The sequence below is a fragment of the Scophthalmus maximus genome, chromosome 3, assembly GCF_022379125.1.
Source record: "Scophthalmus maximus strain ysfricsl-2021 chromosome 3, ASM2237912v1, whole genome shotgun sequence".
NCBI classification, from domain to species: Eukaryota; Metazoa; Chordata; class Actinopteri; order Pleuronectiformes; family Scophthalmidae; genus Scophthalmus; species Scophthalmus maximus.
The window spans coordinates 1330001-1353643 of record NC_061517.1 but is presented as its reverse complement, the minus strand read 5'-3'; the positions used below and the strand labels follow the sequence as shown (position 1 = coordinate 1353643).

At 42.5% G+C, this 23643-nt stretch overlaps 2 protein-coding genes and 1 long non-coding RNA gene across 4 annotated transcripts in view; 2 read left to right on the top strand and 1 right to left on the bottom strand.

Annotated features, from left to right (window-relative positions):
- LOC118317050 overlaps positions 1–13995 on the top strand; it is a 46254-nt gene extending 32259 nt beyond the window's left edge. The window contains exon 2 of the long non-coding RNA XR_004795317.2: positions 13666–13995. This is a non-coding gene — a long non-coding RNA (uncharacterized LOC118317050). The remainder of the gene's footprint in view (positions 1–13665) is intronic.
- A 919-nt stretch (positions 13996–14914) lies between these two features.
- LOC118317014 (monocarboxylate transporter 2) overlaps positions 14915–23643 on the bottom strand; it is an 8884-nt gene continuing 155 nt past the window's right edge. Inside the window, exons 1-5 of one of the 2 annotated variants that reach the window (XM_035645418.2) lie at position 23643; positions 19364–19594; positions 19077–19220; positions 17402–18244; positions 14915–16752 (exon numbers count right to left, since the gene is read on the bottom strand). The exon at position 23643 is cut by the window's right edge and continues 155 nt beyond it. In XM_035645418.2, the coding sequence (XP_035501311.1) occupies positions 16535–16752; positions 17402–18244; positions 19077–19220; positions 19364–19580 (1422 nt within the window). In that variant the 5' untranslated portion in view covers positions 19581–19594; position 23643 and the 3' untranslated portion in view covers positions 14915–16534. Of the gene's footprint in view, positions 16753–17401; positions 18245–19076; positions 19221–19363; positions 19595–19671; positions 21282–23642 lie in introns of those variants that run through there. The other variant, XM_035645417.2, reaches the window with a different exon arrangement.
- The window catches only part of LOC118317000 (calcium-independent phospholipase A2-gamma-like), an 18855-nt gene continuing 17025 nt past the window's right edge, over positions 21814–23643 (top strand). Inside the window, exon 1 of the mRNA XM_035645394.2 lies at positions 21814–21951. The gene's annotated coding sequence lies outside the window, so the exon portion shown is untranslated. The remainder of the gene's footprint in view (positions 21952–23643) is intronic.

Genomic DNA, 23643 nt, shown 5'->3' with positions numbered 1-23643 from the left:
AGAAACCAAATAGCATCCATTTGCTGAGTTGTTCAGAGCAGAGCAACGGTTGCCAGAGATGGTTGCCAGTCATTAATTGATCATAAAGATTTTTCCGCTGTTGGACTCTTTGCTTTGACGCTTTGACACTTAGGGACTGAACTTTATTCAAGCCATCTGTTTCACAGGCTTTTATTCAGACATATTGTTGGAGCGCACAGGAGGAGGCCCTGAAATCAATAACGTCATTGATTTTCATTCCTGTGACACATCATAACACTCGGAAAGAAATCCTCAAACAGGCAAACTTAAAGAGTCACTTATCGTCATGGACGGAATGTTGTGTTTTGCTGCCCCCTCTGTCAGAAATGAGATCGCGCTTAGGACGTTATGAATGTCGCAGGTCCTAATGTGATCACATCTCTCTGGATTTGACCAAATTATGAATTGGTCATGAAGAGTTATGTTTCTAATTGACAACAAACAAATGCTATTATGCATTAGTTTGTTTGCAGGTCTTTGTGGTCACTTTGTGATGTCACAGCCCTGGTCCACCATGTAACCTTGCAGGATCTGGTTTCTCCGAGTGTTTACATTCAATCAGAAATTTGATCTCTATCAACAACTCTTTTTCTTGCTGCTCTAAAGTATCTTTTGACATTAGTCATGTTTTTTTCTGAATTTAAATTTGGACTGAAAATAAGCAAACTTTCTCACCCACAGTTAATCGAGGCCTTCATAAGCACAGACATTCTCATAAGGCATGTTGGAATAAGTCCACCTTTAGGTCATGGCTGTGGGTCATGGAACGAGAAGGAGGGAGGTTGTGAACTTGGTAAAGGGATTGTGGAGGACTTACGAGGAGCCTCCCGGGCACTGACTGCACGGCAGGTGAGGAAGCTGGACTGAAACCCAGAGGCCTGGGCTGCAGGCACCGACGCTGAGACATTTCTGAACAAGCGGAATGGTTAATTAATCGCTTGAACTCATCTCACCAGAGACTTGTGACTAGTGGGACATCAGGGGCGGCAGCATGACTGAAGCCGCAGGACAAGCAGGAGCACCAGAAGCAGCTGGAGCGGCAGGAATGGCCGGAACAGCTGGAGCGGCAACAACTGCAGGAGTGGCAGGAACAGTTTGGGTGGAAGATGTGGACTGTAGTTTGGCTCGCCAGCTCTACAAAGCTGTGGCAGCTGCAGCCCTCGGGCTGGAGAGAAGCCCTGGGCCTTCAACTGGGAAGCTAATATCGCTTACTCTCTCTGAACCAGAGCCGGATTGGTGGATGCAACCTGGACGCTTTGGCAGTGAGCAACTGGAGGATTTATCTGATTCCAGTGGGAGTTTGCCGTTCGTGCTGAAATCATTCTGACATTTTAAGATTCATGATTTCCAAAAACAATAAGCCCCTGAATCTTCTGCTTGAATCTCCTGTACGAACTGCCTCCTGGGCACTGTAGATTTTAACTAACGTTACTGAAACCTGAGTGAATTGTGTATTATTTGGGGACTATTTTCAGTGGTGGATCAATACGCACTTTGTGTTTACAGCTGCATAATGTTGATGTAGTCCAGGATACAGAGCTCATGGTCATGGATTTATTCAGTGCAACAGTTTGGATGTTGTTTTAATTCTTTGCAGACACAAACGGAGGTCTATGACATAGACGCATGAGCTTCCAGGCTTTGGGTTTGAAGGGATTATATAATTAGTAGGTTAGTAGGATCTTTACATTGGATTTGTTCACAATAGCAAATGAACTTTCCTTACGGAGTCAGAATTTCCTACATTTTAGCAGATGGGATTGTTGCTAACGAAGAACGTGAGGCGACTTACGTAGTACCCCATGTAGGCTATGATTATGTTTATGTCTATGAGTTTACAGAACAACATTTGAAATCAATAATTTATATATTTTTTACGGACATAATTCACCATCGTTAAAAACAAAAAGCAAACTTTACTTTAAAATTATTTTCTTCCCCCTCCCCCCCAAAAGAGAAGAATCAAGGCCCTGAACCTATGTCCATTACATCTGCAGAGCATCAAACCAATCAGAAAGATGTTTTCCTGACTTGCAGACCACCGGTTTCTGTCTGAAGAAGGTTCATGCACTGCTGGTTTAATGGATTCCTCCCTGAGTGGTTCAGACGGCTGCTCTTGGAAAAGTAATCCTGGAAAAAAAGGACCATTTTTTTGTAAGAATTGTCTCTTTAATCGACAGATAAGACCAGGAAGCAGAAAGACAATAAGCTGAATGTTTTACCCACAGCGATGAGCGTTTATATCCAAAGCTCCATGTTTCTTACATCTGCAGAAAAAAACAACATGCCATCATGTATTCTACAAATATCGGCAGCAGTGCGGGTCTACTCTTAACGCCTGTCCGATTCCATGTCAGATTTACTTTTGAGAGCGGCATGCCCACAAGGTAATGTGTGTGGCTAGCTTCTGGTGCCGATGGGTGGCTAAGCAGAGGGAAAATGTCAATAAATCGTTGTGTTTTGTTCGGGCTGGGAGAGCCGGAGACGTCTCTGGAAGTACTATGGACCAGTTTTCCATTTAGCTTCGCCCTCAGCTGTGCCTGGTCCTGTCATAACAGGAACCACTAAAGGTTTAGCTTTGACATTTTAAGACGATATTACTGCTGATTACAATGACACCAAGCCCAGGAGTCTGATTCCTATCAGCCACAGAGAACACGTCCTACTGTAGATCATGTCGTGCAATGCCTTTTGAACAACCAGGGAGGATTTTTTCTTTTGTAGATAAAAGTCATGTATTTCCACAGGCCCTTTCTGCTGTAATATCACAGAAATCCTCACACGCACCCTCACATTCACGCAAACTGTTTGGTTGCAGTGGGACACCACGAGAAAGACAAGTGGTGTGGAATTGGTTTCAAAAGATTCAATAATAAGAGAAGGAGATATGATCTTCTCTGAGATCGATAAATCACTGCCAGCAAAATGACGTACAGTGAAGTCGTGGAGGCGGCCCCTTTAAGTGATTCATTAGCATTTTCATTGAGTGTTTTTGTTTTCTAAAGCATCCGCTGCTCACTTCAACAAAGGTCAATGGGAAACGCTCGGTGTCTCCTTTATCTGCATGAGCCAACTCTCAAGTTCAGCCAAGTAAGAAATAAGATTATCTCTGTGGAAGCCCAGTGTGAGAATCTGGCCTTTGAATCTCATTCAGAAGAGTATTAATGTCTTTGCGGGAAGAATCGGCCAAAAACTGCTATTAAAACGACCCCAGACTTGAGTAGGATGTTGGTTTTTTTTCAATTCGCCGAGCGCCTCATGTTTAATGGAAATGGAATGTCTGCCACCTTTTTACATCGGTTGATCTTAACGTTTAATAGATTCCCTTTAAGGATATTAATCTTTTCCATTATATCTTTGTCGTGGATAAGAGCCGGGCACATTTCTCTCAGGCAAAACAACTCATTAACTTCCCAGACACACCTGCGGTGTGATATGAGAAGACTCAGGTGAGAAGCAGAATGAAAAGCGTCCTGACTCGTGTCGCACTGTTATTTTTTTTCAAAGCTTATATTTAAAATTGGAAATGCAAAGGCCCCTCCCCCCTGCTCCCATTTTTTCCTGAGTCGGATTGACATTTACTGAGAGCTACACTATTTGATCCCACCATTAAGTCAAATGTCATTGCATGCACATTATGAAAATTTTTCAAATTAACAAAAGGGAGCTGTGGTATTGCAGCGTCAGGCGGAAGAAGAAAGAAAAAAAAAAAAGACAGAGCTGGAACATAGACATTTCAACATATGTAGCCGTTCTTTTAGCCCCAAATTGCTGATGGCAGTCGCACGAGGGAGCAGATGCTGTTGCCTTCTGGCTCCAGGCTTCACCGTTCCATTCCAGTAACCGCCTCTGTGCCTCCTGAGATTTGCTACTGTAAAAACCGCTCTCCCTCCCTCTCGCAGGGCATCCAGGTGAAGAACAACACTAATACGATAGGTGGGTTTTTATTTCTTGCCTTTAAAAAATGTCATCCCCAGTCAGCGGCTCTCAGGGTTAAAGCTAACAATTTGTGCTAATAATTGAGATTGAATTGTATTACAGGTGCCAGGTGATGCGGAGTCCTTGCGTTTGCTGTCTTAAAGATCGTAGAGTCAGATATGAAGAAAAAAAAATGATTACAGTTTATTTGAAAATGGCGTTTTCTCCTCAAAGATCAATCCTTTTCATCGCTTTCATCGTGTCGACTACGCTTGACATGGTGCTTTCAAGTCGCGTTGGCTCCATCACATCACATGACAATGCAAAAACTGTGGCTGTTCCAGTAATTGAACTTCCTCCTCTGATGCCTGAGATGAAACCATATTTCCCCTTCAAATGTTTAAATGTTTACATCCGCAGCTGGAACGAACACCAGATGATTCACATGAATCCTCCTTTCCCCCTTTTCTTGCTCCTGACAAAACTGCTCAGAAAAACCGGTACTATACAGAGAAATTCAATCCTCTTCCGAAACTGGCACAGTTGAATGGACAGAAAGTCATTATGTGTTATTCCTTTGTGATGTCGGTTGGCTGCTGGAGATACATAATTCAGGAAGGAATCACTGAGAAATGTGTCAAGTCTCTGCTGGTCTTCTCCGCTGGTCTGAAAGGGATTCAACAGAAATCACAGTCTCAACCCTCACGACTGGGTCAGAGCGTCTCGTGCAAACCTTCAGCGGAGAAGCACTCGGCACAACAAATGGACCCTAAACCGTTTGATGCCTGCTGTTTGCTCTGCTCACTGGAGTTGATTATGTTGAGCCGACCCCGCTCCCTCCAGCCCCGGAGTGTTTGTTCTGGGCCACTGCTGACTTAATATGACTCGAACACCTGGAGGTTTCCGACAGAAGTCATTCTCAGAAACTCTCTACGGTAAGTGATAATGCAATTCTCAATTCATCTGGTGGTTGGTAGGTGGTGGAATATTGGAAGATGATATGAGAGAACGACCTTTAAAGAGGCAACAGATGGCCTTCGTGCCCCCCCCCCCCCCAGTGGTTCCAGGTGGTATTACTGTTTGGTCACTGTCGTAAGGATGCAGCTACTTTGTGTCTGTGGCACTCCACGCTAGAACGGAAACACGTGACCCCCACACTACGATAAGGAAGTAGCTGGGTGAATTTCATTTTAATTCTACGAAAGAACTTAAATGAGTGTTATCAAATCATATTTCAGTATCTTAGACAAAGTAATGTAGGTGAGAAGATATTAGTGGGTTTTTTGTTTTTATTATAATTTTTCATACAGTAAATGATATTGATATTCATTCCCACGGTCTCACGCACCTGGAGGAGAAGAAAGAAGTTCGTACCACTTATTTTTTCTGGCCCCTAGCATTAACTAGCAGCAGCGTTAGCATCATGGCTAACTCAACGGCAGCAGCCTGGCTATTTAAAAAAAAAAAAAATCCAATTTGAATAAATAACCTTGAGGTAAACGTCTGTTCGTATTAAGAAGTATCTGGTTGTGTGACTCACTGATCCAGTGGAGAGAAAACCAACTGTCTCGAGTATCGAGTCCTGTCCTCGACAGCGGAGCGCTGCACAATATGGATTTGAAGATGGTTCGAGTCAAAGAAGAATTACTGGAAATATTTTTGAATATTTTTTTTTTCCGAGCTGTTCAAGTGAACTTCATTTCCATCTCTCCGCCCACCTCCACTCACATAATAGGAAAATATCTAATATAAAAACCTGAAATTGTATTCTTTCCTCTGTAAAGAGAGATGATTGCATATCAAGTTGGCTGGTTGAAGTACCGACTGTGTACGACTCCTGTGTGGTGGGAGAGGAGGCATTTTTCTTCCAGCCAATGGAAGAGTGAGTCAGGTTTATGACTACGGGGAGCAGAGGGTGGCCTTTATTTCCCTGAGAAGAGTCATTATTATTGCCCTGCAAATTTATGGCTTGCTTCTGGAGAGAACCTACCAGCAGAGTGCCTGTCATTTCTCTTACTATCTTATGCATTATTGATAAGTCTATGGTCCTATCATCCATTGTGTGCTGTAGCAATAACTCAACGGCGGAAAACAACGTACACACTGTACCGCAGATGTGTGGCGCGAGTCTCTCTTTCGTTCTCGCCGCCGCATTTTACATCACCGTTTTTTTACGACGACCTGTTAAAGAGAAGTTTACGACGATAACCGAGTCAAAGTATCAACAACTTTGACTCGTCTTTAAGAAAATAAATGCCGTTACTTTTGTCGTGATGACAAAAAAAAATATTGTCTGGAATTGAAACACAGGGAAGATGAATTAAACAAATAAAAAAATAAAAAAATAATAATAAAAAAATAATAAAATAATTGGCTCATCAAATCAAACATGGATTTGAAACTTCACATGGAGGTTGATGACATGTTGATGACGGCTGTTCCAAAAGCATTGACTGGATCAGCCAAAAGGAACAAGAGTAGTTTCTGTTTTTTAATGTTAAATTCATCAAATCTCTGATTTCAATTATACAAACAGAAACAAGATGTTTAAATTTGAGCTGTGCAAGGTTAACACCGCACATGGAGCCAGAGCAACTGATTAATTGTGGGATTCTGCTTTTTTTAATGTGTCCTGATAAATTACAGCTATTATCTCTGTACTCAGCAGTTACATGGTGAGATAATTATATCATCATATCATCATTTTGTTTAAGCATTATGAGCCCTTATCAGCCCTTTTTGCGACAAAGCATGCGCTGCTCTGACTCTGTCCTTCGCCTGGCCCTGAACGACGCTGCTGCTAAAAGAGAAGAAGTCTGTTCTCTGTAGACATGTGGGCCGCTGCATGTACGGTACAGGCTACAAGTGGAACCACATGCACATATATACAGTAGGAGAATCGCTGCTAAAGAAGTTAATCAACGATGCTTTATTTGGCACCTCCCACATGTGCCACCTCGTCCTCCTGTGGCTGAAGGACTCTTCAGACCAGCAGCAATCGGCTGAGAGCTGAAACATTCTATTGTGTAATTCTTCCCGCACCTGTAATCACGCTCTCGACGTTAATTCTGCTCTTTTGTGTATTTTTTTTTCTCTATCCTTTTTTGTGGGATGTTTATATAAGCTGATTAATTCAACCTGCAAAACCGGGCCAGGTTTTAATTGTGAAGTGTCAGTTTTTTCTTCATTTATGTCATTTTGTTTTGTGCTGTGAGATGATAGTGTCATGGTGCGTTCACATCAGACACGACGCAAATTATTCGCACGAGAAGATTGCATACAAAGTCAATGCAAAGACGCATGAATGGGCGACACAAATGGCGCGGTGTGAATATCCCAAAATTCTGGAAGACGCAGCCTCGAGTTTTTCGAGACTGATGCGCTAACCACCAGGCCAAAACAGAAGAACGGGAAAACATTTGCGTGAATGACCAGATGTTTGCTTGCGTCCAAACTCGCACGAGCAAAGCAACGCGACAAGTCGCATCTTGTCTGGTGTGAACGCACCATAACAATTGTTACACCACAACACACTGAAGTCGAGCGGCTGCACAGGAGTCGGTCCGTCTCCCTCAGGGGGGGTGCCATTTTCTTCATGACAGAAATTAAGGATATGATTTCTAATTCTTACTCCGGGGCCTTAGTATGAGCCTGCGCACATATTTGCAGACCAATACTCGATGAACAAATTGCACTTTCGGGTTTTATCGCTGACAGCAACAGGAATAGTTTGACAGATTTTAGAGGGGACACCAATCAAAAGTAACAGAGCCGCAGCTGTTTGCACATCTGCTCCGAAGACATCAATTTACTATAATATACTTTATTGTACTACTTTATATTGTTCTGCCCAGGTTGTGACTTACAAAGCACACGATTGATACAAAAAGAACAGACTAAAGCAGAAATTACCAGTAGTTCTTATTGTTTAAAGAGATTATTATCTGTGGCAGACGGTTACATCCAAAGTACTGCAGGAAGCAGCTGGTAGAGAAGAAAACACTCAGTGACACCGACAGCAACCTTTAGATGCGACCAAACCAAATCCAATATTTTGCCATTTTGACATCAGTTACAGGGATCTGGCAGAGCTTTGTGTAATAAGTGTATTTCCTGTTTTAAAATGAACTGAGCAGTTCAAGTGAACCATTACTTGGCAGACATTTATGGTTTTCCACCAGAGGGCTGAGGTTTTTTTTCTTCCAGTCCCGTTAGCGCTCTTCATTAATGACACGGCTCTGAAACAGTCATAAAGTTCGTGGACGACAACACCATCATTGGCCTGTTCGCCAGGAAATGAAGAGTCGGACTGCAGGGAGGAGGTACGAGGCCTTTCGTCGTTGTTTTCCACGAAAGGCCTCGTACCATCTCAATTGTTTGCGATGCCGAGGAGACGGTGTTGATTCGTACAGGAAGCACATCAACATCTGCAGGACTGTGGAGAGAGTCGACAGCTTCTGGTTCCTCAGGGTCCACATCAACGTCAACTCACATTGAGTCAGAGGTGAGGGCCATAGATCAGCGCCTTCTCTTCCTCAAGGGACTGAAGAGGTGATACTGCGTATTCCAACATTTATACTGATGTGCCATTGATAGCATCATGTCTGGCTGTCACTGTGAAACCCTGTAGAGTCTGTCCAAAGCTGCTCAACGCGTCACCGGATCTGAAGGTCCATCCATGCAGGACCTCTGCTTCCAGAGGAGCGTGTGGAAAGATTGAAAAATCATCAAAGACATAAGGACAATAAATGTCACTTGTCTTTTAATCGGACCAGGGCTTGAGGAAACCTCTTGTTCCGTGCTGTGGTGTCCATATACGGCCGAGGACGCTTTCCCACTGCCGCTCCCGCTGCCTTGTTTGGTCCGGACCAAAGTTGCAGGTGTGAAAGGTCCCTCGGACCACGGTCCGGACCAATGGACCAAAATTCGATCCGACCAAAAGAGGAGGTCTGGATCCGGATCAAACTCAACCATGGTTTGCTTTGTTAGCAGTGTGAAAACAATTTTTTGAATGGTTCGGACTTTGGGACCAATTACAGGAAGTTGAGGCAGCGAGCTTTCGTAGAAGAAGAATAAGAACTGGAAGTGTAACAATGAGCCGCAGTAGCACCTCGGGAGAGGAGACGAAATATGTCATTGCAATTTGGTCCAACGAAACGATAAAAAGACGGTGAAATTGAGAGGATATGAGAGGCTGTCTTGGTGGGACTTTTTATTTAATCTGGAACAAGAAAATGAAAATGAAAGATTTAACTTTTTTGCAAGTCTGTTCTTTGTAAGACTTAACGGTTGGAGCTGTTCTGCACTTTTCTAACTCTTAGCGAATTAGTCCTGGAGTCACAGAAGAGAAGCAAATATAGATCATGTATTATGTTGTTTAATTTATTTAAAGGGCTTTTCTTTTCTTTTTTTTTACCAACAAGGATTAATCCGTTTCTGAAGACTCTGCAACTCCCCCATATCCTCCCTCGTGGCCTTTCGACTCAAGCTCAAGATGTAAATCCTTAAAATCGGGTCACAATTAGTTCACTGTGTTGTAGTTTCATTTTTCAAAAGAAGGCTTAGTTATTTCCCTAAACAGCTGATCACCGAGGCTAAAGTTACTGGAACCGGAGCCGACAGCGTGTTGTTCGTTTCATTAATACACATTCTGTTCTCTGGTGAGTAATTAAAGCAGAAGATAACAGACACACATTGACTCAAAATAAAACCGCGGACAGACAGAAACGTGTCACCCAGCTGAACTCTTCTACAACTGCAGGTCAATGGAAAAGAGGAACGAGCGAATCAGACACATTAGCGATATTTGTTGGAATAAATCTGTTGCAGTAATTTGGTGGTTTCGGTTGTTTTTCATTAAGGCTCATTGACATGAATAAAATTACTAGAGGTTTCATTTGAATGATTTCATTTTGTTCATCCTTGGAACAGTTTTTCTAAAGTAATGTAACAATATGTCTGGAAGCTTCAAAGCAGAAAATTGGGTTTTGAACAACTTTCTTTTTTGCCTTTGTAGCAGTCAACAGCTCCTCTAAAAAACGTTTCTAAACTTCAAGAAAACTGAATTTAAAAAGCAAGAAATACCGGTGTTCACACGCCGTGCTGCACGTCCAGTTACTCTTGTCATTTCCTTCAGAGAAAAACCTATGGGGATCTAGTTGAAAGACAATTCATTGACTCGCCCATATGGTTTATAGGTTTCTAAACGGCTCCACTTCTCTGCGGGGAAAAAGAATGGGGATTTAATCACACACCTTTGGCAGGCTTAGCGAGGCAGCTGCGACAGTCAACAATCTCATTGTGCCCTTCTGAGACTCGGCAGAGCGACTGCCCTTGAAACACAAAGAACCTCTGAGGACATTGATTCACTTCAGCCACTGTGGCGTTCATGTTATACGATCGCAAAAGGCCGACGTGCTCAAAAGCCGCTTACGACATATAGGGCACGCCGGGTATCAAAAATAAGTTAGTCATTAACGCTCCACGCCTTTCCCAGAGAGGGGTTGCCATCACGATGGCCTCAGCTCAGGGTAATGATACACTTAATTATCCCAGAAATGTGAAGATGACACAGTGTTGGTAACAGAGTCGCAGCATTACAAGGCTCCTGATGTATAATTACACAGATGTTATGAGTGAATCAGGTTATTGTATATGGGCTCGCAGTTGATTTGTGCCATCGTGTCACATCCCGCTTTTCATTGTGAGCCAAGGACGAGCCGACACGCCTCAGTTGCTCTTGTAATTATTTCTGCTGCTCTCCTCTTTCCCGTGCCCGGTCTCCCCGTCTGTCGTCGCTCTCCGTCTCGGCCCGGGCGTCGATCCCCCGAGGACGCGACGCCGGAACGTCCATCTCTGCAGATGGGAATTGAGAAATCCATCTTAGATTCAATACGATTTTCCAAATCAAGACTGAGGATTTAAATGAAAATCTAACAGTATTATCTCCTCGGGTCGAGTTGGTCACTCGAGCGTGCTGCCCTGATGTGGGGGCAGCACACTGATAACACAGTCCACTTATTTTGATATCATCCAAGTGCCTCAGATTACATCGGACTGCACGTGTGCACGGTCGTAAAACTGCTACACTGCTTGTAGGTAGTTGATGTCATCCGTCCATTCCTCCGGTTCTTAATCATATTCGTTTATAGAGCAGTGTAATTCAGCGCGTTATTCAAAGGGATAGATTATAATCCACAGGACAATCCTTGAATTCTTCTTGTAATATGCTCAGCACAGTCGCGGCGTCCCCAGACGTGTGGAGCTTCAGTGGTCGTCTGTGTTCACCAGATAAAGGGGAACAATGCGTCTAATAGGCAGCGGAGAGTCTCCACACCCAGTGTTTCAGCGCCGCACATTTATTCTCACAAAGGCTAAATGTATTTTGAGTAGCAGATTAAGGATACTGGTCAGGGGCTCGGCATTGTCGACTGAAAAGTGGGGTAAATGTGTGTTTGGATGATAATTCACACATTCTTAGGCCTGACGGTCCAAAAACACAGAGCCGCACTGTTCCTGGTTTTTGGGGGAAAATTTGTTTCAAAGATTGTTAATTATGGTTAACATAATCTCATTAAGTCCTTTTGCTTTGCAACTCAATTTCTTATACAAGCATTAGTCATGATTGAGCAGTTTCGGGGTTTAACTTCCTCCTTTGTCTGCGTTCAGAAGAAAATGGCCGCCTTCCTCAGGGCTTTGTTTTATGCATTTGTATTCCGCGAGGAGGCCTGATACAGCACAGAAGTGTCTGGTCAAGTGTCCGCGTATTCAGATCCTTTCCTCAAATGATCATTATTTTTGTGATGATTTACTAAATGACAGTGTTTAAACATTGTGAGATGGTAAAAGTGCATCATCACCTTGTGTATCTAATATGTGCTTTATAAGTAATTACGAGACGTAAACTAAAACTTTCTCACAAAAGTTTCACCATCTACAATATCTTTGGATTTTGGATTATTGATCAAACCACATTAGATGGTTGAAGATGACGCTTTGGAACTGTGATGGACACATGTCACTGAGAAATGAATATCAGTAAATACTGTAAATCTTCACTAGTTTCAGCCAAAGCTTTATCTTTTCTTATATATTTTTTTACGTAAAATCTCCTTGCAAAATTTCTAGTAATTGCAGCTGCGGGAAAAGTAAAAGTACAGTATTTTCTCCTCAAATGTTGAAGTGTAAAGATGCAGTAAGTAGAAATAGTGAAGTAAAACGCAAATATTTCTGACTTTTTACGTTCTAAAAGTACAATATTAAGAGGCAACAGACAAGTTTCATGCCCCCTAGTGGTTCCAGGTGGTATGACTGTTTGGTCTCTGTCGTAAAGACGCCGGTAAGGACGCAGCTACTTTTCCTCAGAGCTGGTGAAGAAGTCGTGAACTCCACTTTGGAGATATCGGAGTAGAAGAAAGAAGTTTGTTCACTGAAGCTCCTCCTTCCTTTTCCGGCTCCTAGCGTTAACTAACGGCAGCGTTAGCATCAAGGCTAACTCAACGGCAGCAGCCTGGCTACTGTCCAGATCATGTTCAATAAGTAGCTGGTTGTGTTACGTACTAACTGTCTCGAGTGCCGGAGCTTTTATCTCTTTGTCTATCGCTCTCCTTCTTCACCTGCTGAGTTGACTTTGTCAATTTGGCCAATTTCCGTGTCTGTTGATAGATACCAGGAGAACGATGTTCTCTTCCTTGTTTTGGTTACACAACGGGTGACGAAGTTTCCTTTGAGGCGTAAATCCAGACGTCATTCCCCCCAAAAACGACGTCCCGGTGGCCGAGAGAAGAACGTGGTGAAATCGAGACTCATAGGACCAACATAGTACGGATGACATGATTTTTCGATCACCATCACATTGTGCAGTTTTAACATCATAATAACGAGTTTAAGCCAAAAACTTTTTTTTATTTTTTCACTTTAATATTCTCAGTATTAACAGAAACTACGAACATATTGTCTCGTGAAGAATAGCTACAGTCTGGAACCTTGTGTGAGGTATAATTTAGAGACAGGCAGGTTTAATTCCACTTCCTTTATTCTTCTATCATCCTCTCTACATAATGACATAAAGACATAATGAGTTTACTTTTTTTTTTGGTAAAATGTCTTTCTATTTCTGTTCTTATTTTCTGGCTCGATGATTAGGAAAAACTGGAGCTTTACTTGAGGAAGGAAACTTCTTTATTTCATACGGCTGATTTTATTAGCCTGGGGAAGAAAAAGCTGAATATTTTTAGCCTGAGTTGTAAAATAATACTTTATTTAGTAAAGAAGTAAGAAACACTTTAACGCTGCACTTGAACCTTTCGCTGTGTCGTAAACCCATGAGGGTTTTTCGACGCTCCCCTGTGTGCATGACAGGAATATATGATATATATATCTATATATATAGATATATATATCTGTTGTTCCCCTTCAAGCTGAGCAATAATAATCAGCCATAAGAATTCTGTGTTGAACAGATATCTCTCATCTGAATCACGCTGCCCTCCAGGGATCTTTGGGAGGGTGAAGCCCAAAATAAAAAAAATCTAGATTGACTCTATTTTTCTCTCTCAACATTCGACCGCTGATGCCGGCGAAGGTCTAATTTCAAAAATATCTCTGAAATACAGATGACTTTTTTTCTCTCTACATAAATATCAAGGTGACCATGATCGATGTCACGGCAGCTGTTTGTGAAGAATATTGATTTCCTTATTCAACCTGTGATCTCGGTTTCGTCAGGGACGGTGGGTGGAGACACTGCAGGGCGACGGTCGGTGTGATCGAGACCTTGATGGACGGACACGGCAGTTGGAACATGTCCACGCGCCCCCTGCGTCCACGTTACAGCAGCTGCACGGGGCTCTCGTGATCATTTCAGACCGGCGGTGTGTCATTAACGGCTCCGTCCGCGGGCCTGATGATTAAACTCTTGTTAAGTCTCTGGTATTTTCACATGATGCTGCTCTGAGTGTAAACAGTGTGAAGACAGATTAGTTCTGCTGCTGCGGGTAAAGAAGATCAGCAGAGATTATTAACAAACATGTTGGATTAAATACAGAGTATCACTTACTACTTCTTCTTCTTTCCCCCAGACTTCCCAACCGTGTGGTTGGATCAGAATTTGGGATGAAACTGCTGAGACCGGCAGCATGTTTAAAACATCGTGTCTCAGCAAAGGATCCGTCCCGTTTATATTAGATATTATATATATATATTATATATATATATATAGATATTTTAGTACACACACACACACACACACACACACACACACACACACACATGCGCGCACACAGATTCAATCTTCTTGGTCCAAATTAAAGTCAGATTTACTGACATCAGTCACAGTTCATCTCAGTGATTATGCTCCAGCTGTTCAGCGAGGAGATGATACAGAGCTTATGGGAGCCGCCGCTAATTGGAAGCTTACTCTCTCACTTTACGTCCACTCATTAACCTATTTATTTATATTTATGATCATACTGATGATGCCTACAGCGGATCTTTAAAGAACACAGGTCAGTCACACTGGTGAACTTACATTTCGCTCTTTGTGTTTGACTGTGACATGCTCAGTGGTGGAAATTAGTAAATGATAAATGTATTAATATAAGCATATCATTGTCCGAAGGACAGTTCAGAATGCAGAATGGAGGAGCAGGGGATCGAACCACCGACCTTCTGGTTAGTGGTTGACCCGCTCTTACACCTGAGCAACAACACTCTTGTTGTTTTACTCGAGTAAATAAATATGAAATGTATGTACTTTACTTTACCATTGTATTCCCATATTACGATACAGTCACACCTAATATTTTGATAAATGACCAATCAACTGAATGATTATAGTGAATATGTGAATATTCAGTTATTGTGAATATTCACATATATACATAATTAAACTATTTCATAGTTTAATTTGTCTTTATCATCATTCGTTTCACAAACAGACACAGTAAATGAATTGATCAACAAAACAACAATCAGATTTGTCCATAACAAAATATATTTATTAGTCGCATTCTTTTATAAAACAGTCTGAAAATTAGTTCCACTTTCAACTAAGAGTATATAATTCTACTTTCACAGTAATGAACAGATGCACAATAATCGAATGGTATACTGTATAAAAAAATATATGTATATAGTATATCACTGGATACGTAATAACACTGATGACCAGGACTTTTTCTTTTTTACAATGTGGCACTGGAAGTTAATAAAGTATCAATACTTCCTCCACTACTGCATAAACATATAGTTTTGTACAATTCAAAAATAAACATGAGTTTTAAAGTAAAATTTGCATATTTTCTGTTTTGGCCAGAGTGAGATCAAAAGTCTTGGTCAGAACAACCTGCAGTTAAAAACCAGAGTCGTGTCGGTGCCGTATCGACTGTAACTGGGTTCAGTTATGACCCAGTGATTTGGAGACCGTGGTTTTTCTCCCACTGCTCGGTCTGATTTTCAGACGTTATCCAAGGTTATTAATAAACGTATTGATTCGCTCACATAAGCAATTTTCCTCCATCTGAAGCAGGGAGTCGATTTGCACCTCGCAGGGACACGATAAGGAATTTGAACATACATCTCATAATAATGGTTTTGTTCTGCGGCCGAGTGGCTCGTCCGTTCGTCTGTGGTCGTACAGTACGATGGAAGATAAAGTAGGATCATGTGACCTGCGATCAGGTATTTTCTCTGAGATCTTGTATTAGAATCTGTATTAAACATACATGACTGAAATCATACTTTAGCTACTGTAAAAATAGTTTTTTAGTTTTGTCAGCCACAGATGCAAAAGAAATCTTACAACTTGATGAGCACCAAGTTCTTCCCACTAGTTCAAAAGTTAAATTCATAAAAATTTTCCATAACTTCATACTGAATTCTTACGACTGTACTAAATTGGTGCGGCAGCGAAACAACGTTCACGCATTCCTGTAACACTGGAGAAGTGTTTGACAGTAAGAGTATGAGTAATGAATTTGTCTCTACAAGTGAGATTTACATTTTTGTGCAGCATGAGAGGAATTCAGAGGGAGAAAGTCTAGACATTTAATTTTCTCATTTGTGATAATTATTTTATATTTTCCTGGCAGCCCGTGGGAGGTGATGACCTACACTTTGGAAACAATACTGTAAATAACTAAACCCTGAATGAAGATGGCTTCAGTATAACAGAAGTGTGTTCTTCTCACTGATCATTTCCCTCATGATAGTGTCCGGTGCCATCTAGTGGTTCAGAGGCGATGATTAACAGTAACGCTTCGGCTCTCGTGTTCTGTCTCATTATTTTACATCAGCCCCTCAGGAAAATTACTTTTTATTCAGCGGCTGAATAATCGAAGAGGCGCAGTATTAGTTTATGGAGCCATTATGGTAATTGCACTGTAAAGGAAAGAGGACGGAAGAGCAAAATGCCATTAGAGTTACAGTCGTCACATAACGTAATCATTATAATACTATACATAAAACAACCATTGTTAATACAGATACATGGCAAAGGTCCACACTGTCAAATAAACTCGTCTTTTCAAAGGTGAATATATATTTAGTGATAATCGCCTGAATGTCCTACAGCAGAACATGTTCCTTGTTTTCTCTCTCATCCGTCCGTTTCATACGCTATTTTCTCATTAACGTGAAGTTCCACTGCCTCTTCAGAGTTCCTCGTGTCCGCGGCCTCACTGCGCCGCTGCTCCTCGTCCAGCCACTTGTAGTTGTAGTAGTGCATGATGAAGAAAAATATGCCCGGCACCAGCATGAACACGCCGCACGCGTAGTACATGTATTTGTAATCTCCGAATTTATCGACCAAGGCTCCTGAAAAAAGAGGAGACACAAATTTCATTGGTCGCCAGGTCACAGATTCCTTGATTATTAAAAAAAATAATACTTGGTAACCCTTTATTTTAGAGTCCGCTAATTACCTGGTATTTACTAAGAAACTAGATGGTAAAAAAAATATAGTGACTAGGAAAGTACCAAAATAACTTCATAGTAATTACTAAGTCATTACCTGAAAACCTACGGAGAAACTAGATGGTAATACAATCTATGTACTACGAAAGTACCAATATGGAAAGGATAGTAAGTACCAAGTTATTACTTAATAAGTACATGAAAACCTATGAGGAAACTAAATGTTAATACAAACTACGTACTAAGAAAGTACCCATAGGGAGTCGATATAAGTACTACGTTCGTAAGTACATACAATACATTGGTGAATTCCAGTTCCTTACCTTCATATACCATTAACTGCCAATCCGAAGGATTCCGTTCTGGCTTAATGAACTGTCAAAGTGTCATGTTCTTTACCGGTACTTAAATATCACTTTTTTATTCTACAGTGTACTGGGACTGTAGAATAAAGCCATGGACATTTCCCTGTAAATCAAGGGGTACTTTCCTACCAAGTAAAAATAGTCTACAGTCAGTGGGTTAGATAAATGTCTCCGTATCTACGAACCTGAGAGCGGCGGACCCAGAAGCACCGGTCCACACTCGATGATGGTGACGAGTCCGACCGCAGTGGAGAAGCGTTTGGCCCCGACCAGGTCCATCAGCACCTCGAAGAGCAGCGCGCAGAGCATCCCGAAGGCCACGCCGAAGAAGACGGTGTACACCACCAGACCCGCGTATCCGTCGGCGAGCGGGCACAGGAGGTGACACACGCCGTTGTAGGCGACGGCGAAACTGAAGAAGTATTGGATCCGTGGCCTGATCCACTTGGTGTTGCCCAGGAGGCCGGTGGCCGGTCGGACAAACATGTCCACCAGAGCGAAGATAGAAAGCAGGAAAGCTGCTGAATATTCGTCGACCCCTTGGTGTCTGGCGTACGGCGCCAGGAAGACCACCGGTGCGAAAAAGCCAAAAAACATGACCACGTTACCGACGAGGTAGATGAGGAAGCCTCTGTGTTTGAAAAGTGAGACGTCGACGAACTTGTGAAAACAGCTCTGACTCCTGCTCTCACTCAGGTTTTCTTCAGTCAGGAGTTTCACATTGGCAGCGGGATCCTCCTCGGCGGGAAGCTGGTCACACGGCGGCGGCTCGGTCTTCGGTTCGACGCTCTTGTTGACCGGTCTCATCAGAGCACCGGCGACGCAGCAGTTCATCACGATCGATCCCAGGATGAGGAAACTCCCTCTCCAGCCGAAACAGTCAAACAGGAACTGGTTGAGCGGAGCCAGAGTGAACAGAACGACTGGACTTCCTGTCATGGCGAGTCCGTTCGCCAGTGGCCTTCTGACCTGGAAGTACGTCCCGATGATGGTCAGGGCCGGCTGCAGGTTGAAGGCCAGGCCAAAACCTGACGCGGTGATGAAATGGTTAGATGCATCGTCATGAATAATTGGATAAATTTACAGTAAAGTGAGAATAAAAAATCTTGTCATGTCGCTGTCGTATCAAGATTAATACTAATACAGAAACACTGAGACAATGAAATCGAATTAAAAACCATAAGTCCAGTGAGCATTGTTCTTATTTATTCTACCTTAAAACTACCAAGGCCACATTACAATACAAATTTAAATTTTCATCATTCAATTTTATTGCAATTGTTGTTTATTGTTGGTGTAAAATGTCGCGCTGTGGAGAGCAAATATGAATTGAAATCGCTTTATTTGGTTTGAGACAAATTCAGACAAATTCTACTATTATTAAAGTTGACACTGTAATTCAAGAAATGATGGTCCAATACTTTGTATTTCAAGAAAGAACTCCCACAACTATTTCCATGTTAAGTTATTTCTTCTTCCTGTTACTACTAGGTGACAGATTAAGTGTAAAGTCTGAGCGGCTGTTTGTTCCGTGTTACTAATGCGATCATGTGCTCTGAAGTATGAACGTGCGTGTGCAAATTTTCTTCATGCATCGGACTTAGTGAAACATTTTTTAAAAGTAGGTCAGACCTTAGTCTTCCACAGAGCCTGGATATTCAGTACACATATGTACACATGGGACACAGATGATGCTGATGATAAAATCACTCTCAGCATGAATGTGAGTTATTCTGCAACCGTCGCATCATCAAGCAAACATTACAATAACCGCAGCAACATGAGTGGTGGTGAGTCAAAATGATGAACGTGAATACATGTCAGGGATATTGTACAGTATATACACAGTAGGATATTTACCTCCGATTACTCCGACACAGAGATACAGGTGTATGATGGTGGTGCCAAAGGAAGCGAGCACCATGGCACCGCTGACCATCAGCCCGCCGGCCATGACCACCGGTCTGCTGCCGAAGCGGTTGACGAGTACACTGCTCAGAGGTCCTGCACAGAGGGAAGACATGTGGTACAGTATCTGCTTCATTCAATAGGGCATCGTACAACTGCTTTTGACATATGTTGAGTGGGGAACGTGCTTTTTAAAAAATTCCGTCGTCAAATATTTGTAAAAACTTGTTGCCACTGACCTCCTGCGTACATGGAGGCGAGCATGACCGACGACACCCAGGCGATCTCACTGTAGGAAACTGAGAAATACGCCTGGATTTCCTTGAAGAAGATGGTGAGCGACTTGGGGAAGGCGTAGGAGAATCCTATGGAGATGAAAGAGCCCAAGACAACAGCCCAGCCCCAGCCTCCGTCCGGCGGGGTGTAGCCCAGGTTGGTCGCTGCGGCGGGGGGCATGATGGAATCAGCGTCTGCGTAGAGTTGAAACAGTTAAAACACAGTGAACACCCAGAACAGAATAACCAGCAGCGTGGTGGAGATCACCTACGTCTGTTACTGCTGCTGTAACAGGCTGCGGCCGCCTCCTGTCGCTCAGGACTCTGATCTCGTCACGTGCACTTTCATTATACATAAAAGTGACCGTACAGTGGACAAGCAACAGCCACACAGAAACAATGATCTCACATATTGTTTCTGTGAGTAGAAAAACTAAATTCCACAGCAAACAAAGGACTCCTGCTGGGGGGGGGGGGGGGGGGGTGTTTTAGACAAAATGGCTAAACTCTTGTAATGATATTTATGCCATGACACAGAAAATTACACTGGATTCAGCTGAATGTCTGTTTCATTAATCTGGTGAATTTTAAAGGAGAAATATATTCTGCTCATATTCAGGTTCATGATGTCAATGTGGGTTATTACTGTAAAAGGTTTTCATGCCCTAATGTTCAGTAAACATGTCCGTTTCCTGCAGCTCCTCTTTCACAGCCTCTGTCTCTTTAAGGCCACTCTTTTAATACCTTTAATCAAGCTGTTTTGTTTTTGCTAGAACTACTTAACAAATCCAGTGATGCCACAAAGAACAACTGCTGATCGATGTACATCAGTATCAATAGTCTGTTACTGTAACACTTCCACCAGTTCAATACACCCACTTGGAGTTTGGGTCAGATACTGAGCTGATAGAGCAGAGTCTCTCCGCTGTGATGTGACCGATCCACAAAGGATTCCTTCACCATGGCCACTGTAAACATCTACCACCTCCACTACTGGTTGCATTAATTCTCTCAGGACCACCGACCTTGAATCTCCTAGGAGACACCGCGGCAAAAATATGTCCCTAGGCCCCCTGTTGCCCCCCCAACCCCACTTAACACAGCATTTTGATTATATCCCGAGGCATCCACAAACCAACCAGCACTTCAAGAGCTGGAAGAGCAACACTTTCCAACTCTCTCCTGACATTTTACAGATGGAAAGATTTATGAATTATTCAAGAAAATAACTGTCAGCTGCAGTTATAATGAAATTAGTTGTTGCTTGCAGTCTTACAGTAAATCCTCTTATGGAATAAAGCTAGCTGAGTTTTTTGTTGTTGGCTTATTACTTGAGATATTAGAGTAATTAATATAAAACCACAGTTTGACAATTCAGGTATATATATTATATTATTATCATATATCTTGTGAATATAGTGTGTTGTCCCCATTGGTGGTTGATTTTTTCTTTCATCTATCTTGACTTATGATGAACTATTAACCAAACCGTGTGTTTATGTTCCTAGTCTGCTAATGTGTTTGTGTACGTGCATGAATTACAGTTGTGTGTTTTCAATGTGTGGAAATAAGACTGGTTGACTTTCTATACTTTTGTAGTAGATGGGTTTTTACGGGACACATTTCTAACAAAGTACTATGGTGTACTATGATAATATTTTTTACTGTGTTTTAAATGTAGATATTGAAAAATAATTTGTACATTCAATCAATGTTGTGGCCTATTTCCTGGAATTTTTCAAACCCCTTGCAGGTTTTTAGGGCAATTCTCCATCACATTCAGAAATTATGTATTTCCTTTTGTTGACATAAAATGTTTCAGTTAAGAAAAAACGATGACAGTTTGAAAATATCAGAAATGGAAAAGGATGTCTTTTTTTTTATAAAGGAGTGGGACTTAGTTTAGTCGCACCACCTTTGGACTTGTGGTAAAAAAAATGCAGCGGAGTGAGACCTCTCGCCCCAGCCTCCTCTCTGTGTGTTTACAGGTTGCTGCTCTGCGGTTCATGTTAATATAAATATAAATATATATATATATAAATATATAAATATATATAGAGAATCTCCTCTCACTGAAATAACGAGATAAATGCCTGTCTGCCATGTGATAAACGTCATCAGCAGGCGACCTTCTCCGTTTGTGTTACTCAACCGCTTGTGTAGGACATGCTGGCTAACGTTAGCTAACGGGATGTTGTGGCTAACGTTAGCTAACGGGATGTTATGGCTAACGTTAGCTACCGGGATGTTGTGGCTAAAGTTAGCTAACGGGATGTTGTGGCTAACGTTAACGAGATGTCTGTGGCTAACGTTAGCTAACGGGATGTTGTAGCTAACGCTAGTGTTATAAGAGTAGAGCAACAGTTAGCACTCGAAGCTAACTCGCTGTCATGGCGGGTTCGTTGTATTTGCAGATGTTCTTCAGAGGTGGAATAAGTTCGCTGTCGCGCTTCGCCTCCGGTGTAAACTCGGGGGCCGCGGTGAGAGCGACGACCCCGGCTCTGTGCAGACTTCACCCGCGGACCTTCAGCTCTCAGTCCGCCGCTGTCCGGGTAAGACGCCGCCCGCTGCGGCTTCCGAGCTACATCCGGTGTTAGGGGTTGATCCAGTGTCAGAGTTTGATCCGGTGTCAGAGGTTGATCCGGTGTTAGAGGTTGATCCAGTCTCAGGGGTTGATCCGGTCTCAGGGGTTGATCTGGTGTCAGAGGTTGATCTGGTGTCAGAGGTTGATCCGGTGTCAGAGGTTGATCCGGTCTCAGGGGTTGATCCGGTCTCAGGGGTTGATCCGGTCTCAGGGGTTGATCTGGTCTCAGGGGTTGATCCGGTCTCAGAGGTTGATCCGGTCTCAGGGGTTGATCCGGTCTCAGGGGTTGATCCGGTCTCAGAGGTTGATCTGGTGTCAGAGGTTGATCCGGTGTCAGAGGTTGATCCGGTCTCAGGGGTTGATCCGGTCTCAGAGGTTGATCCGGTGTCAGAGGTTGATCCGGTGTTAGAGACTCGTGCTCAAGTCAAATCTGCTCTTTCCCCGTTTAAAAGGAACTTTCCATAAGTATTTACATCAAAAACTAGGGGAAGCATTAATGCTTCACCTGTCAAGAGTGGTATATTACAGATCTGATGCATTAATAACATGTAAGCATATAAATATGCATATGATATGGAGCTAATTTTTTTTTTGAGATGATGTCATGTTTTGCATGTCAAATCTAAATCTTAAATGCTACTGTAAAAAAGATTTAAGTTGAGTAAAAAGTACAAAAGTACACCTATAAAAATATAGGTATTAAGAAGTATAATAAGGAAATACTAGGAAATAAGGAAATACTTAAATACTTAATACCGCCTCCAGCGGGGGATTAAGAGGAGAGACATGGGGGGAAAACAGAAGGTTGTGTAACTGTTCAGTGATAATACAGTCAGAAATGTAGCTAATCCATTAGCAAGTAACTCGCCCTCTTCACACTTTATAATTAGTCATCACGTTGAGTCATGAATGTTATGAATGTTGTTGAGAAAAACTGCTCAACAACTTTTTTGGGGGGGGGGATTTTGGTCCAATTGTCCTTCGCGTTTGTCCAGAGGGAAGATCACAGAGTCTCTTCAAGGGGCCTCGTAAAATACAAAGAGTTAAAAGAAACAAAGACTCCAGCTGGGGGGGGGATGTTCACACAATCTGGCAACCCCCAGAAAGTTTGACTTTAAAGTTATAAATGATGCATAAAGAATGAAGTTCTGATGTAGTAACTATCTGCAGAGACAGTTTATGAACCAGTTTTAAGTTCACAGTGTCTCTTCAGAAAATCACTTTAAAGAAGGTCAGACTGAAACATAAAACACGGTTCAAAGTAAGAAGACGTGACATGTTCATCGTCGTGTCACGTGCCGCCGCTCTGTCGCGTGATATAGATATTAATGAATGAATAGCGACAGGTGGCTCAGTTCACCGGCACTGTCCCGTCGCGGTCACGCGCATCGTTCCACCGGCACTGTCCCGTCGCGGTCACGCGCATCGTTCCACTGGTGTCGTCGCTTCTACCGGCGACGACCCGTCACGCGCCGCGCACGAGCCCACGGCTCCTTAACGGTCAGCTAACGGCTAACGCCACACGTGCTACATACATGTGTGTATATATACATATATATGTATATATACACACACACATACAAGTGCACGTGTGGAATTCAAAGCTTGTTGAAGAGTTTTCCCGAGTTCGAGGCAAAACTTTTTCAAAAGTCTTCTCACC